Source organism: Ovis canadensis, chromosome 26, assembly GCF_042477335.2.
Source record: "Ovis canadensis isolate MfBH-ARS-UI-01 breed Bighorn chromosome 26, ARS-UI_OviCan_v2, whole genome shotgun sequence".
Classification (NCBI taxonomy): Eukaryota; Metazoa; Chordata; class Mammalia; order Artiodactyla; family Bovidae; genus Ovis; species Ovis canadensis.
The window spans coordinates 31,631,469-31,649,753 of NC_091270.1; the positions used below are offsets into that span (position 1 = coordinate 31,631,469).

Here is an 18,285-nt window from a genome sequence, read left to right on the forward strand (position 1 = left end):
AGTCCATTCCATGTATGGATGTGAGAGTTGGACCATAAAGAAACCTGAGCACCAAAGAATTGATGCTTTTGAACTGTGATGTTGGAGAAGACTCTTGAGAGTCCCTTGAACAGCAAGGAGATCAAACCAGTAAGTCCTAAAGGAAATCAATCCTGAATATTTATTGGATGGACTGATCTTGAAGCTGAAGCTTTGGCCACGTGATGCAAAGAACTGACTCACTGGAAAAGACCCTGATTGCTGGAAAAGACTGAAGGCAGAAGGAGAAGGGGATGACAGAGGATGAGATGGTTGGATGGCATCACCGACTTGATGGACATGAGTTTGAGCAAGATCCAGGAGTTGGTGATGGACAGGGAGGCCTGGTGTGCTGCAGTCCATGAGGTCACAAAGAGTCAGACATGACTGAGAGACTGAACTGAACTGAATTGAAGATTGTCTCACCCTCTTTTATAGATTTTCTATCCTGCTCTCATCCCATATGGCCTGAGGCCAGATCCAGGGAGCACACTCTCCTGAGATCTGTTAGATCTAGATTGTTCCCTGAGCCACACACCTGCCCATTGGATATAAGAGCCCCTGTAGCATAAACTTCCAGTGCCCCAGGTCTCCTTCTCTATTCAGGTTATCGGGGGTAGATCATCAATCTTGCTTCCCATCTGATCCTCCCTAGGGAGTTAAAATAATTTTTCCAGGGCCAGTGCCTCTATATAGTGAAAGATCAAGAGGAGAGATAGAAAACTCCACTTAGTAAATGCAAATCACTTTCAGAGATAATAATGGAATCAACATCATACCCCATAATATTACAACTAGAAAACCTCTCTTTGATAAAAACGCATGGGTGGGAGGCGGTGCTCAGACCTCTACCTTAGGCAGTGAAACACTGTCAAGTGAAGCTGCACACCATCCAGTCTGTTGGTCATGAAGTTTTCATTAATTTGTGTTCTGGAGGCTTAAGCCTTTCAAATAAGCCCTTATTTCAACCAAACATGATGTATTCTGAAGCCCACTTGCCATCCAATTTAGGCCAAAGACCTCACTAGCTTGCCTATGACCAACAAAACTGGCAAACTATGACCAACCTGGACAGCATATTAAAAAGCAGAGATGTTATTTTGCCAACAAAGGACCATCTAGCCAGAGCTATGGTTTTTCCAGTAGTTGTGTACAGATGTGAGAGTTGGACCATAAAGAAGGCTGAGCACTGAAGAATTGATCATTTGGAACTGTGGTGTCAGAGAAGACTCTTGAGGGTCCCTTGGACAGCATGGAGATCAAACAAGTCAATCCTAAAGGAAATCAACCCTGAATATTCATTGGAAGAACTGGTGCTGAAGCTCCAATACTTTGGCCACCTGATGTGAAGAACCAACTCGTTGGGAAAGACCCTGATGCTGGGAAAGATGGAGGGCAGGAGGAGAAGGGGGTGATAGAGGATGAGATGGTTAGATCGGCATCACCAACTCAATGGACATGAGTTTGAGCAAACTCTGGGAGATAGTGATGGACAGGGAAGTCCATGGGGTCACAAAGTGAGTCAGTCCCCACTTAGTGACTGAACAATATACCCTCCAACAATGTAGCCAGACCCCTCACCTTGACTCAAGAAATACATCAAATATTATTGTTACAAAAACACAACTCATATTTTAATACACTCTTTAACCAGAATGTTTTTAGAGACCCCAGAAATTTCAGGTCTATTTTCTTAGCTGTGTGCTATGCTCAGTCATGTCCAACTCTTGGCTGATCCTCTATAAATGGGGAACTTGGGGCTTTTTGTACTTCTTTTCCTCTTTTCTACTCTCATGATAAATTGTTTTATATTAAGTTTAAGGCAAATTATGCCCAATCTCTAGAAGTCTCCTCTATCATTTAGGGGCCCTCAAATATACCCCAAAAATGGAACTCAAAACTAATATCCAAACATCAAAGAGTCAATTATAATAGAGTTTTTAAAAGAGGCCTTTGAGGGCCTTTCAGAGTCCAAGCCACTTTATAACAGGTAGTTTAAGCAGAAAGAAACATTACTATTTTTTTGGCGATGTTAAAAATGTACATTTAACTCTTATATAGGCCTATTTCTAGGTAAAGAATAAGATTAACATTTTATACAGACTGTAGACTCTAGATTACAGCTTTTTGAGTTCCATGAGGTTTTTGTTCTTTTTCTCCAAATGTGTAGCCTAATAAACCTCCCTTTCCTCCACCTTTCTTCCGCTTTTACTTCTCATTTTCTAAGTTCTCATATTATTATAAATCATCCCAGATATAGTGTAGCTTCCTCTTAGGGGAAAGGCAAGAAGCATCTTCAAAAGCAAATACCAATCCTTTCAACACTAGACAACCTCTTTAATTTTCTGTGTTTATCTTGCCTGGGAAATGCCATGGACAGAGGAGCCTGGGGGGCTACAGTCCATGGGTTCCCAAAAGAGTCGGACACAACTTAAGAGACTAAACAATAACAAATTCAAATTTTGCTTTATAAAGTGGAAATCAGCCTGCAGGAGCATTCAGCTCTCACCAACGACCATTTCGATTTGATTCCAGTAAATTATTAGTTGCTTTTGATACTTTGAACTTCCTTGTGTTAAGTGTGATTGTTTAATGGCTTTGTCTAATATTTATAACTCCATTCATTGGAAACCCAGTAGGCATCAATTCATTCAGATTTAATTAGGATATTTAAAGTGTGTTGTGTCCCGACTGTTTGCAACCCCATGGACTGTAGCACGCCAGGCTCCTCTGTCCTCTACTATCTCCTGGAGTTTGCTCAAATTCATGTCCATTTAAAGTGTAGGATGATGTAATATTGCATATCAACTATACTCCAGTTCAAAAGAAAGGGGGAAAAGTAAGAATAATAAGGACAAATGCTCTTATCAGCAGATTTTGATTTGAAATTAAGCTGCTCCTCATATAGACAGAGGTAGCACCCCTAGGGTTATTTATTTAATCATAACTCTGTAGAACAATTCCAGGAGGCCAGTTTACTCATAATAATTACTGAGAAAATGTCCACGTTGAAAATAAATAAATAGTGTAGGATGCTAGTGAAGTGGAATTTTATTGTATTTTGCTACTCCACATGGTATGTAGGATCTTAATTCCCCAACCAGGGATAGCACCTGTTCGCCCTGCAGTGGAAGTGAGCAGTGTTAACCACTGGAGCTGGGATTTTATTTTTTTAATTAATAAATGAATACCAAATTTAAAGCAAAGAGTTTGAAGCACCCTTCACCATATCCTGAGACTGTCAGTGAAGAAGCGCAAGACCCATTCACAGGAACCCACCTCCCTAGATTTACAAGAGAGAGAAAATCTAACCACTTCCAACCACCCTGTAAAATTACCAAGAAATAAGAAAATAAAGTTCAAAGTAGGTTAGATGCTCTGTGTGCCCAGTGTTGTGTGTGCGTGTTCTTTTTTCTTTCGGAGGGTAAGTTCAGGTTCACTCTTGCTTAGTAGACATGAATGAAAGTAACAGGAGGGGCACAGCGTTACTTCCTCTCATTAAAATTCTTGCTGAGTTTGTTGTCTGGCCAACAACAAACTTAATTTAAACCGTCACTTCAGTAAGCAGAAGTGGAAATGACGCTGGCAAGAGAAACTGCGTCTTTCACTTTATTATTTTTGTGGTTTTTAAATTTATTTTATTTGCTTTATTATTTTTGGCTGCACAGGGTCTTCACTGCTGCACTCAGGCTTTCTCCAGTTGTCGCAGTGCTTGGGCTTCTCATTGTGATGCTTTTCTTGTTGTGGAGCAGAGGCTCTAGACTCCGGAGTTGGTGGTCCATAGGCTTAGTTGCCCCACAGCATGTGGGATCTTCCTGGACCAGGGATTGAACCCATGTGCCCTGCATTGCAAGGTAGCTCTTAACCACTGGCCCACCAGGGAAGCCATATGCGCCTGTACTTTAGAGAAAGAGTTCACAAAGAAAAAGCAATGCCTTCTGGAATTTCAGACAACTCAGAGCAGGATTAATGTCCTTTCTGAACAGTGGTTGTGAAAGGAGACCAGTGAGGACAGTTCAAACTGACTGTCATCTGATGCTTTGAGGGAAATATAACTGTTTATCTAGGTCCATAATACACTGAGCACATAATAAACTGATGGGAAGTTTTTGGTTTTGCAGTCATCATTAACATACAATATTATATTAATTTCAGGTATACAACATAGTGATTCAGTATCTTTATGCATTTTGATCACAGTAAGTCAAATTATAATCTGTAACCATGCAACCTTGTTCTCATATTATTGACTCTATTCCCTATCCATTACAGACTGGTGACTTACTTATTCTGTAGCTGGAAGTTTGTGCCTCATCTGTTCTCCCGTCTACCCCCTCTGGTAACCACCAGTTTGTTCACTGCATCTGTGAGTCTGTTTTTGTTTTGTTTTGCTTGTTTCAAGTCCACGTATGGACATATATCACAGTTTTAATTACCTTAAAAGGGGGAAAATAAAGTTTTTCACTATAGCGCCTACCGCCATAATAGATAAATAAGTTAATGCATAATTAAGAAACATACACTGGAGAGAAATTAACCTGTGTTGTTTTTAGAAGCCAGCATGAACTGAGGACTATTCATATCTTGATGGGAACTGGTATTATGCCTAAACTGATCATTGCATTATGAGATCACCATAAAAATTATTTTGGGAAGCCATTTGTTAGTTTAGCCAACATTATAGAAAGCCTGATATGTACAAGAAGTTATAAGGCATAAGAGATGGGTGCGTTGAATTATGGAAGGAATGAATTTTATGTAGTGATATCTAACATATCACTTCAAAATTTTTTGATTTAGTACATCACGTTATTTATGTTTGTTCTTCTGGAATTGTTGGGACAGCACTTGTGGGGACAACTTGTCCCTGCCCACTGGGGCATCAGCTGGAGTCACTCAGCTGGGATTGGAAGATCTGGTCCCAATGTGGCATACTCAATGGCTATCTTCTGGTTGCTCCATTGGAGATACCGGCCAGACCATCGATTCTCCTCCCTGTTGCCTTGCACAAGGCTAGGCTGGGCTTCTCGCCGCGTGGCCACTGGGTTCTGAAAGGAAGCGGGAAAGTCCTCATGTGCCAATGCTTATCCAGTCTTGGCTAGCTGCCTGCTCCTGTAGGCCAAAGCTAGTCACGTGGTCAAATCCAGGGTCAATATGGAGACCACTCAAGGGTCTGAATACTGAAGGGCAGCCTGGTCCATTGGAGCCGGCAGTGTTAACCTACCATGGAAGAGTGACCGGAGAGTCACACACAAACACATCCTGTCCTGCCTTCGGGGTCTCACAGAGGAGAAACCTCCTGAATACTGGGAATGTTTGACTGCACATCCCAGTGTGTAGACGTAGTGGATAAATTGTTTACTCAGGACAATTACCTGCTTATGCTATTATAACATAGACGTGACAACGGAGGCTCAGAAAAATGTAGCCACAAGGTGGTACGCCTGATTCTGGGGCCCAGGAAAGGGCATTTTGCATCTGAAACAAATGTATTTCTTGCTCTCATTTCTGCAGTCAAGTCAAGCTAGCGACAGGTTTCACCTGTTCCAGGCTCTTTTCTTCCCTCGTTTGTATAAAGCATTGCAGCAGCTTGCAGTATGTCCTCAGGCAAAGCCCTCTTCTTGTGGTGTTTCATTTTCCTCCTTTCTCAAACAAAGAAGTTGGATTCAGTGATCTCTACAGTTCCTGCTGATTGTTATATTTTACTATATAACATGATAGTGAGAAATGGAAAATTTCCTGCCGTATCAGTAAACAAGGATGTCACAGTTATCAGCGATTGCAGCCTTCCAACCTGAGCTGTTCAGCCCTGAGGGAACTCAGGAAGGAAAGAATACCTGCCATTTAGCAGCCATCTGACTGTAGCCACTCTCCACAGTGAGCTCTGAGGAAACTCAAGATGTGAAAACATAGGATACTGGCCCCAGATAGCCAAGGTATACATCAAAGGAATGATTTCAGTGAAACCAGACTCTTGCATCTTCCTATACGTAAAAAGGTGCTAAATTCCTTGAAAAGTGTTAGACACTCAATCCTGTCTGACTCTTTGTGACCCCATGGACTGTAGCCCACCAGGCTCCTCTCCCATGGAGTTCTCCAGGCAAGAATACTGGAGTGGGTTGCCATTCCCTTCTCCAGGGGATCTTCCCAGCCCAGGGTTCTCCTGCACTGCAAGCGGATTCTTTACCATCTGAGCCAGCAGGGAAGTCCTAAGAAACCAGGAAGTCTGGTTTCTTTAATTAGTGATTGAATTGATACTCCTGACTACCTGCACTTGGTTGTAAAACTCTGATATATTCTAGTTCCTCCTCTTGCCTCCTCTGAATAGTTTCTCAGAGCTATCTAAAATGCTATCTCCCGGGCTGCATTTCTCATTTTACCCCCAAGCAAACTTACCTCCCAACTCTAAAAAAAAAATTGAGTAATTAAAAAAAAAAAAAGCATATCATGTTACATTAACAATGAAAAAAATGTATTCTTTTTTTGACAAGTATATTCCTTACACTAGGTGAAGTCAGTAAGCTAATTGATAACTAAATAGTGAATCTGAAATTTCTCTGGATGTGTCTATTTATTCCCTAACAAAGTCTGACCATGTAAAGTGGAACAGAATGAGTTAGGACTGGCTCGTGGCTTTGCCAAAGCCAGCTTTTCCTCTACTGTGAAACTTGGTCTCTTTGGTCAAAAGATTAATTTCTACATTATTTGCCTTACAAGGTTGCTGGAAAGATAAAGTGAGATAAGAGAAGTGAAAGTACTTAGCTTTAATTAGGGACTGAGGGTTTCTTCTGTTCCTCTAATCACATTCTACTAGATTTCTGACAGCCATGCATCAGACTTCAGTTTGAAAAAAAAAAAAAAATAGAGGAATTCACTCTCAGTCAGATATTCATCAACCTCTAGAGTATTAGCTCTGCTCATATCAAAGGGTGAAGTCTTAATTCTTTCAACATTCTCTGTCACTGTGTCTGTGACCCTTTTAATAAAACCAAAGGGACTGTAAGGAAAAAGAAGACATTTTTAAGAAGCAATACAAAACACTTCTGAGACTGTGATGTTTTTCTTTTGAACGTACCAAGTAGAAAAGCTGTCTTTTTTTTTTTTTAACTTTAGTTTCACTTTCAAAATTGCGGCACATTCCCCAGATGAAAACGAACTGGATTTGGACTAATGAAAAAAGGGAAAACGGTCAGCTGTTGTCACAGTAAGTGAAGGTATATTTTTTACATTCTTACTGGGATAGGAGCTCTCATGTTGGGTAAAGCTAGAATCACGTTGGTTTTAACATTCTTTGGTCTTTATTTGATCTGGTGCTTGAAATGCAGTCAGAATCATTCAACAAGGAGAACAGAGGAAAGGGGAGAGGGTGAAGGAGTAGGGAGAAGCGTATGGTAACACAGAGGCCAACTGACATCAGCAATTTCTAATTAACATGATGAAACATTTTGTGCGGTATTGTTGTTTGTGATTTTCTGTAGTGGGAAAGCACACTGAGGAGGTGATAGAAATCGTTCTGCAACTGCCTTCTTAAAACCAACAAACAAAAAAAAATCACATCTTTTCTTAAAGTGACAAAGCCCTCTGAGCTTTAAAGAACTTATCTCCTTTTCTCAGTTTTGTTGGCTGGAGAGGAGATAGGGGCTGACATAGTGAATCTGACTATGAGAAAACATTCAGGCTTTCCTAGGAGTAAGCAAACAGCTTTCTTTGGCCTAAAAAGGAAAACGGAAGACGATGAGACATGGAATAACATCCAGAAGTGTAGAAAGGTCAGAAATGAGTAAATGTGGGTTGATCAGCCTTGAGAAGTACTGGTTTGGGGAAATTGTCTCCAAATCTTCAAGTAGGATTACATGTTAGTGTGTGTCTGCATAAATTTAGGGGAAAATGTTGTGAATTTACAAACCAAACTGTACAAGCCAAACTATAAATAAGGATTAAGCAGCCTGGCTCCAGACGCCATGTCCCAAACATTATTGTCTTTCACTTGGAAAAAGAAATGTATAATCCTAGGTTTTCCAAAATTGCAAGGCTCAGTGAATCTACTTTTCATCTCTTTCAGCCTTTCTTTGTTTCCATTACATCTCATGAAACATCAGCTCTTCTCTCTCATCTCATTCTCTCGCTGTGTTTTTGCTTGTTTTACTGAAGTACATTCTAGAATTAAAGTCCTTAATGGAGGTTGCTTAGTTATAAACTTACTGAGTCTGTGGGTATCTCAAAATGCTTTTTCCCCTTATCTTTAATTGTTCAGCCTGACATGAAATTTGAGGTTTAAAATTATTCCCTGTGAATGTTTTGAAAGCTTATCACTATTGTTTTCTAGTGACTTAAATTGCTGGTGAAAAGCTTTGTAGCAATCAGGATCTCTTTACTGTGGAAGCAATGGATCATATGTTCTTCTTAGAGAGTTTTAGGATGTTTTTGGTGAGTGATCACTGAAGTTTCATAAGCTTATGTGTATTTTTCCTTTTTCACTCACCCTGCCTGGCATTTGGGGAGTCTTTTCTAGCAGATGAAGTGTTATCTTCAGATCTGGGAATGTCTTTCAGTCCTTACATGTTTTATAAATGGCTTAATCCTTCTCAGTAATTCTGATCTCTAGCTGTTGCCCTTCTGGAAGTGGTAAATGTCACCTAGACAAGGAGGGGAGCGTATTTGGGGGACTGTGCCTATGAACTGGTAAATAGAGGTCCTACCCGTATGGTACTAGGAGAAGAGTTTTAGGAATAGGTTTTAAAGTGAGAAATGTAACAATAGATTAAATGAAATAAAAAATAACGAGAAATGTGAAGAGGATGAGGAAAGTGTATAATTAAGTTCCCTATTTTTTGGGGGGGTGGGAAGAAACTACTAAAGTCTGGAAATAAAGAAATAGAAACATAAGCATATCATTCAGCTTTGTGTAAGTGACCATGAGAATTAAAAGTAGAAGCTGTTAAGAGGTTTACCTTGGAAGGTTGCAACTATGCTGTGTGCTGTGCTTAGTCGCTCAGTTGTGTCCGACTCCTTGTGACCCCATGGACTGTATCCCGCCAGGCTCCTCTGTCCATGGGGATTCTCCAGGCAAGGATACTGGAGTGGGTTGCCATGCCCTCCTCCAGGAGATCTTCCCAACCCAGGTATCAAACCCAGGTCTCTCGCATTGCAGGCAGGTTCTTCACCACTGAGTCACCAGGGGAAGGGGAGAGTTTGTGGGTTCCATTTGTGACTTTTTTGTGCTGATTCAGTCCACTTGATGTATTACTTGTTAAAACATACTGGTTTATCATAAATGTTATGAGTATCAAGAAGACACATAGTCATGTTTGGTTGCATATTATTGCAAGGAATAAACCAATGAATATGAAAACGTATGTTATTAATGCTGTCCATTATTGCTATGCTTTTCTTTATAAGGCAAAATCATGAGCAGGCCTTTGCCTTATCATATCTACTTCTTTTCGGGACTGTTGACCTGTTGGATATCATGTACATCTTCGGCCAACAAATGTACTGTTAGACATGAAGCAGCCGATTGCAGTCATCTGAAGTTGACTCAAATACCTGATGACCTCCCAACAAACATAACTGTGTTGAATCTTACCCATAATCAACTCAGAAGATTGCCAGCTGCCAATTTTACAAGATACAGCCAACTTACTATCTTGGATGGGGGATTTAACTCCATCTCAAAGCTGGAGCCAGAACTGTGTCAAAGTCTCCCTTGGTTGGAAATTTTGAACCTCCAACACAATGAGATATCTCAGCTTTCTGATAAAACCTTTATCTTCTGCATGAATTTGACTGAACTCCATCTAATGTCCAACACAATCCAAAAAATTCAAAATGATCCCTTTAAAAACCTGAAGGTAAGAAGGAAATGAACATTTTTATGTAAGAAATGAAATATATATTATCAAATATTGTTTTCAAGTCATTTATGCATCATTAGACTTTGTAGCTATCAAGGTGAAGACTTCTCATTCTTCACCTAAATGGTAAGAGGGGTACCCCACACTCAAATATGGCCATTATGATTGGAAATATTTTCAAAAAGAGCAAATACTGCCTTAAGTCAGTTTCGATCTTAATTATAAAGAACTCTTCTCTCTGGCATCCTTCCACTTGAGACAGAACTTAGATACAAGACATGGAGACCAGAGAAGAATCAGAATATCCCATGATGAAAGGCAAATAAACTCTCAGTACTGCTGATTTAGTACCTGCAGGGATGAAAAAGAGTCGAGTCCAAAATCTGATTTAAATAAAGTTAACAAATTGATGCATTACAAAGCAAATTGTTCAACTAAAAATTATCTCCTTTTGATTTATGAAATCTTCTACAGTATTGCTTCTCCAATGGCTACCATCTTTTTCTTGTCAGCACTTTGCTTGAATTGTAAATCCATGCAAAATGTATGCTAAATCTGAGGCAGTTATTAAGTGCTTTTTTATATCAGGGTTATTTTCAGAACTCTTTGTTTTCTTCATTTTGTGGGCTAACAAAAAACAGCATGCCTTGGCCTTAGATACCAAGAATAATGAACACATTTAATATACTTAGACATATTTATAAAATGATTCATTGGATAGCTGGGGATTTGAAATGCCTTCTTGTTGTGCCTGATGTTGATGTGGGTGAAATGTCTTTGGACCCAAAGACCTCAAAATCTGGTTAATTTCTGGCAAGATGTTATTTTTATTTTTAAAACATAAATTGACAGCTTATGCTATTAATAGACATTACATAAGACTTTGCCCTAACATGTATCAGCTTTTCCTTGTTTTACCTGAGTGGAAGTTTACATATTCAAAAGTAGCATGAAATGGTAAAACATCCCAAAGCACAGACAAAACAAATAAAAATTAGTATTCTGTACTAGTCAGGATGCAAAATTTACACAACCAACAATATTTCTTAATATAAAAATCCTTTTAAAATTTCATGGCCAGTAACATTCTCTTCATGCCTCTTAAGATGCTGTTTCTTCAACTTTTTTCCTGTTGTTTAGATTCAAGACTAATGCATGAGTATATGTTTGATAAGCCACATGAATATTTCCTATATCATAAATGAAAGCTTATTATAAATAAGTAAAATGCTTATTATGAATATTCTTTACATCATGACAAATAAAACTTGTCCTTATATTTTGGAAGAGAAGTAAATTCTTTGAATTAAGAAATTCATCTTTGTAGCAATGGTGTTTTCAGTAACAATCAGGATTTCTTACTACGCCTACAGTCAGTTTTCTAGAGAATAATTGAGATGTGCTATTTTGCTGGCCAGTTATTTCTAAGATTCATGTACATTTAGAAGAACCATTTTTGATGCCAAGACTATAACTTACATACATATTTTTTTTCTTCTCAGAATTTAATCAAATTAGACCTCTCTCACAATGGCTTATCATCTACGAAATTAGGAACTCAGCTCCAACTGGAGAACCTCCAAGAGCTTCTATTATCAAATAACAAAATTTCTTCACTAACACCAGAAGCACTTGATTTCCTTGGCAATTCTTCTTTAAAAAGATTAGAGTTGTCATCAAATCAAATCAAAGAGGTAAGGTAAAAATTCTTGTGTTGTACTTTTCAGTGTGGGCAGACCCTAATTGTCTCATATGGATGAGAATCTAAAGCTAGAGATGAGAAAGGGATGATAACCTTTGTCACGTTTTCCAGAAATCCTTCACACATACTGCTTTGGGCCATTGACATCAGCCTCACGAGAAAGTGAGTTTGATAGCTATTAGAATCTAGAATCTGGGGCTGTGCTGTCAAATAGAAATGGAGGGCCCACTACAGACCAGAACTTTGGCCTTGGGGAACCTACGTACTTTTCTTGGTCTAGTTTCCTTGCCTATAAAGTGGAAATAATGCTACCTATTGTACAGAAGTCCTGGAAAAGTTAATAATAGTATGATGGTTAAGAGCACAGACTTTAGAGTTGGATTAGCTGACTCCCTGTCTGGGCTTTATTTGCTAACAATTATGTAATCAGGCAAATGATTCAAGTTCCGTCTGCTTCAGTTCCCTAGATCTGAAATGGATATAGTAATTACACTTCCCCATAGGGTTGTGTGGGGAAGAATTTAGCACAGTTTCTGGCATGTAGGAAGTTCTCGATAAATGATAACTTGCATTATATTTTTACAAACATCTTCCTATAAAGGAGTAAACCTAACCTTTTTTGGAGGGGTCTATGACCATCAATTTGCTAATTATTTTTGCATACAAGTATGTCTGTATTTTATTCCTTTACAAGCCAAGAAGAAGAGTATCAGGAATTCTAAGCAAAATCAAATGTTTTAAAGCTATGTTGATTTTCGGATAAAAAAAGAGACTGTGAATGAAATTATCCTGAGATAATAATTAAATATCTTACGCAAGCTATTCATGTTCATTTTGAACAGCATTTTTTTGGTTTAGAACATTTATTGTAAAAATATATAAATAAATAAGTGTAAAATATGTTACGTAATGAGGAAAAAAAAAATCATCCCAAACCCCACGATCCAAGGCAACCAGTGTTAGAATTTGCATCTGTTTGTATCCAGCTTTTCCCCATGTAATAAAAGAAATAACAACAGCAACTGAAATTCATACAGTACTTATGTGTCAGGCATTGTGACAAGTTCTTTTTTATTAACTTTATTTTGTATTGGGATATAGCTGATTAACAATGTTGTGATAGTTTCAGGTGATTAGCAAGGGAATACAGCCTAATTTTATACAGTTCTGTAACTAACATGCTTATCATGGTATTACACAGAAGTAAATTGAGGGACTTCCCCTAGTGATCCAGTCGCTAAGAGGCAACACTCTCAATGCAAGAGGCCCAGATATGATCTTTGGTCAAGGAACGAGATTCCACATGATGCAACTAAGAGTTTGCATGCCAGAACTAAGTCCTGGCACAGCCAAATAAGTAAATAACTTTAAAAAAGAAAAGAGTAAACTGAGATGAGGTAAAGTGAAGGAACTTACCCAGAATCTCAGGTGATGGGCTGGTGACTGAGCTGGGTTTCTAGAAGTGTTAGACCAGGGCATGTACTCTTCCCAGCTGTGCTATATTGCTTCTCTGAGGATGACGGTGCATCCTGCCTTTTAAAATTAATATCATGTCATGAGTATCCTCCATGTCATTAAGAGTCATTCAAAAACTTAATTTTAGTGACAGCAAAATAACCCTATCATATAGATTTACCTTAATTAATCTGACCCTTAATTAATTAAAGACCCTGATGCTGGGAAAGATTGAGGGCAGGAGGAGAGGGGGATGACAGAGGATGAGATGGCTGGATGGCATCACTGACTAAATGGACATGGGTTTGGGTGGACTCTGGGAGTTGGTGATGGACAGGGAGGCCTGGCGTGCTGTGGTTCTTTGTGCTGGGGTTGCAAAGAGTCGGACAAGACTGAGCGACTGAACAGAATCTAATCATTTTCCTGTTTTGTATTTTGACTCACTTATGATAAAGCACACTTTCTTCCCTGTCTTTGTTATTTCTTCCATTAGCCCTAAGGTCACAGAAGTGACAAGTTAGAAACCAGAGCCTCTTTGCTCTCCCAGTAGACTTGATCTATCCTCTCTGGATTCCTTCTCTCCTGCCTTCTGCCCTCTTGTTCCAGCACTGAGTCCCAGGGCAGCCAAGGCTTCCGGTGAGGGACTGGGGGGCAGAGCAGAAGGCAGATGGAAACAGGATAATAAAATAGTCAGGAGAAACCTTGGTGGAAAAACAGAGAGTGTCACTGGAGCTCAGAGTCACAGAGGGGAAAGTGCATGTCAGTGAACACTTTGGTCAATGGGTGGTAATAAAGTCCACTCATTCATTCCAGAATGTTCACTGAGAGCAGTGATCACCAAGACAGAAACAGCATCTGCCCCAGAGCTTACTTTGCAAAGAGTTTACTACTTACAGTTATTATACACAGTGTGGTGAAGTGAAAGTACTAAGTGTGTGTTAGCCACTCAGTCGTGTCCAACTATTTGTAAACCCTTGGACTGTAGCCCACCAGGCTCCCCTGTCCATGGGATTCTCCAGGAATACTGGAGTGGGTCGCCATTCTCTTCTCCAGGGGATCTTCCCCACCCAGGGATCAAACCTAGGTCTCTCACATTGCAGGCAGATTCTTTACTGTCTGAACCACCAGGGATGCCACTTAACCTAGTCTGGGAGATCAGGGAAGACCCTCTGAAGAAGCGGCATGGAGGCCAAGATGTGGGTGCTGAGCAGTGGCCAGTGACCAGGGAAGTACAGGCTGGAGCAGGAGGCGGGTGACCCAGGCACAGAGGAAGAAGCTAGGAGAGAGAGGGATGGAGAGAAAGCCCGGAGGAGGTGGTGAGAGAGGAAAGGAAATTGAGTAAAGAACTGTACCTGTTTTCCAAGGGTCATACAGACTCTACTGTGTTTTGACTATTAACCTCTTCTTCCATCCCACCCTTAGTTCTCTCCTGGGTGTTTTCATGCCATTGGAAAATTATCTGGCCTCTCTCTGAACAATGCCAAGCTGAGCCCCAGTCTCACAGAGAAGCTCTGCTTGGAATTGTCAAATACAAGCATTGAGAATCTGTCCCTGAGCAGCAACCAGCTGGACACAATCAGCCACACGACCTTCGATGGACTGAAACAGACGAATCTCACCACGCTGGACCTTTCCCGTAACTCCTTACGTGTGATGGGTAATGACTCCTTTGCCTGGCTTCCACATCTCGAGTACCTCTCTCTGGAGTATAACAACATAGAGCATTTGTCTTCTCGCTCTTTCTATGGGCTTTCCAGCTTGAGACACCTGAACTTGAGACGGTCTTTTACTAGACAAAGCATTTCACTGACTTCGCTCCCCAAGATTGACGATTTTTCCTTTCAGTGGCTAAAATGTTTGGAGTACCTCAACATGGAAGATAACAACTTTCCAGGCATAAAAAGAAATACTTTCACAGGATTGGTGAGGCTGAAAATTTTAAATCTATCCAACTCCTTCTCAAGTTTGCGGACTTTAACAAATGAGACATTTCTATCACTTGCTAGTTCTCCTCTGCTCCTACTCAACCTAACCAAAAATAAAATCTCAAAAATTCAGAGTGGTGCTTTTTCTTGGTTGGGGCACCTGGAGGTCCTTGACCTCGGCCTTAATGAAATTGGGCAAGAACTCACAGGCCAAGAATGGAGAGGCCTAGACAATATTGTCGAAATCTACCTTTCCTACAACAAATACCTAGAGCTGACCACCAACTCTTTCACCTCAGTTCCAAGCCTTCAAAGACTGATGCTTCGAAGGGTGGCCCTGAGAAATGTGGATAGCTCCCCTTCACCTTTTCACCCTCTTCCGAACCTGGTCATTCTGGATCTAAGCAACAACAACATAGCCAACATAAATGATGAACTGTTGAAGGGTCTTGAGAAACTGGAAATTCTGGATTTGCAGCATAACAACTTAGCTCGGCTCTGGAAGCATGCCAACCCTGGCGGCCCTGTTCTGTTTCTGAAGGGCCTTTCTCGCCTCCACATCCTTAACTTGGAGTCTAATGGCTTTGATGAGATCCCAGTGGAAGCCTTCAAGGACTTACGTGAATTGAAGAGTATTGATTTAGGAATGAATAATTTAAATATCCTTCCACTATCTGTCTTTGATAATCAAGTGTCACTAAAGTCATTAAGCCTTCAGAAGAACCTCATAACATCTGTTGAAAAGACTGTTTTTGGGCTAGCATTCAGGAACCTGAGTTATTTAGATATGCGTTTTAATCCATTTGATTGTACCTGTGAAAGCATCGCCTGGTTTGTTAATTGGATTAATAGTACCCACACCAACATCTCTGAGCTGTCGAACCATTACCGCTGCAACACTCCGCCTCAGTACCATGGTTCCCCAGTAATGCTTTTTGATGTATCGCCGTGCAAAGACAGCGCCCCATTTGAACTCCTTTTCATGATTAACACCAATATCCTTTTGATTTTTATCTTTATTGTACTGCTCATCCATTTTGAAGGCTGGAGGATATCTTTTTATTGGAATGTTTCAGTGCATCGAGTTCTCGGTTTCAAAGAAATAGACAAAGCAGAGCAGTTTGAATACGCAGCGTATATAATTCATGCCTATAAAGATAGAGATTGGGTCTGGAAGCACTTCTCCCCAATGGAGGAAGAAGATCATACTCTCAGATTTTGTCTGGAAGAAAGGGACTTTGAGGCAGGTGTCCTTGAACTTGAAGCAATTGTGAACAGCATCAGAAGGAGCAGAAAAATTATTTTCGTTGTAACACAGAATCTATTGAAAGATCCATTATGCAAAAGGTAGGTGAACACTATGACATTTGAAATGTATTCTTATCTTTAAACTGAGCTTTTATTTTATTGATTTGGCTGTGTCCAGTTTTAGTTGTTGCACTCGGGATTGTCCATGCATTAAAGGGGTCTATCGACTCTCTAGGTGGCCTGTGGGCTCAGCAGTTGGTGGCATGCGGGCCTAGTTTCCCCACAGCACGTGGGATCGTAGCTCCCCTGTGCGTGCTTGTTCAGTCACTTCAGGCATGTCCGACTCTTTAGTTCCCCCACCAGGGATCAAACCCATGTCCACTGCATTGGCAGGTGGAGTCTTTACTACTGAGCTACCAGGGAAGCCTCTGTACCACAAGAAAGAAAGTGATGGTCGCTCAGTCGGATCCGACCATTTGCAACCCCGTGGACTTCTACAGTCCATGGAATTCTCCAGGCCAGAATTCTGGAGTGGGCAGCTGTTCCCTTCTCCAGGGGATCTTCCCAACCCAGGGATCAAACCCAGGTGTCCCATATTACAGGCGGATTCTTTACCAGCTGAGTCCTTAAGGAAGCCCCTGAACCACCAGGAAAGCCCCTGAATCAAGCTTTTAAATATTACTAACATTATTACTCACAACTCAAAGTATTTTAAAAATAAAATTAAGAAGAAACATAACCTGTGTTTTAGTGACAAGACTAAAGTTAATTACAAGGAGAATGTTAGATTTTAGAGTGTTGGGCTGTTAAAAACTGTTTATTGATATATGACTTAATAATGTTTTTAACTTAGATTCAAGGTTCACCATGCAGTTCAGCAAGCTATTGAACAAAATCTGGATTCCATTATATTGATCTTTCTTGAGGAGATTCCGGATTATAAACTGAACCACGCACTCTGTTTGCGAAGAGGGATGTTTAAATCTCATTGCATCTTGAATTGGCCGGTTCAGAAAGAACGGGTAAATGCTTTTCATCATAAATTGAAAGTAGCACTTGGGTCCAGAAATTCAGTACATTAAATTTATTTAAAGACTAAATTAAAGGAGTAAGTTCCAAATTTTAAAAAGTTCCATAGTAAATTTACATTTTCCTTGACAATAACATAAATCTGTTCATTCATATTCATAAGTAAGAATATCACCACTGTGTCTCTTCTATGGAAATATGTCTCCCTATTTCAGGCCTTTTATTACCAATTGGCATAATCTGACCCAAAATAAACATATAAGAATATCTCTTACTAATGAACACACAGGTTACTGAGGCCTATGAAAACAGTTTTGAAATAGTCCTCAATTTAAAGAAAAGTTAGAGGTATATGAGGGTTTGTGATAAATATATCTGTTTTTTTTTTTCTGGATGCACCCAAAATAAAATATGACTTTTAAGAAAAGTTAGAGGTATATGAGGGTTTGTGATAAATATATCTTTTTTTTCCCTGGATGCACTCAGAATAAAATATGACTTTTAATGGGTACAATGCTATTTCAGTTGTGAAAGGGTAAAATATACACCGATATTTTTAAAAGTTTAATTACAGCAATTTTTTTAACTGAAACTTTGTGTTTTAGTGGTGCCTGTTGCAGTGTTGATTTTATTAAATGTTAACTTCCATTTTAGCGTACATGTGTGTGTGCTCAGTTGCTGAGTTGGGTGTCTGACTCTTTTCGACTTCATGGCTAGGCGCTTCAGTCCATGGGATTTCCCAGGCAAGAATACTGGAGTGAGTTGCCATTTCCTTCTCCAGGGGATCTTCCCAACCCAGGGAGCAAACCCGTGTCTCTTGTACCTCCTGATTTGGCAGGCAGATTCTTTACTACTGTGCCACCTGGGAATCCCATATACTCAGGACAAAAAGCGTTTATTCTTCATTTTGATTACTTAATAAAATGAATCTTTTAATGAATACTTGTGTTTCCTGATATTTGCACTTCTGAGGCATTAGAAGAAACAATTCTTTTGCTTACAAGTGTTTCAGGAAGGCTTACGTCCCAAAGGTTAATTAGCAGATTGGCTTTGT

General features: G+C 39.9%; 1 protein-coding gene across 2 annotated transcripts; it reads left to right on the forward strand.

The window, feature by feature from the left end:
- Positions 1-6,676: 6,676 nt before the first annotated feature.
- TLR3 (toll like receptor 3) lies at positions 6,677-18,171 on the forward strand. 2 transcript variants are annotated; one of them, XM_069573281.1, is made up of 6 exons: positions 6,677-7,222; positions 9,418-9,869; positions 11,375-11,566; positions 14,452-16,301; positions 17,056-17,224; positions 17,886-18,171. In XM_069573281.1, exons 1-6 carry the CDS (start codon positions 7,189-7,191, stop codon positions 17,946-17,948), a joined length of 2,760 nt encoding a protein of 919 aa, XP_069429382.1. In that variant the 5' UTR covers positions 6,677-7,188; the 3' UTR covers positions 17,949-18,171. The 2 variants fall into 2 exon arrangements, with proteins under 2 accessions (XP_069429382.1, XP_069429383.1); XM_069573282.1 differs by having other exon boundaries at positions 17,056-18,171.
- The last annotated feature ends 114 nt before the right edge of the window (positions 18,172-18,285 follow it).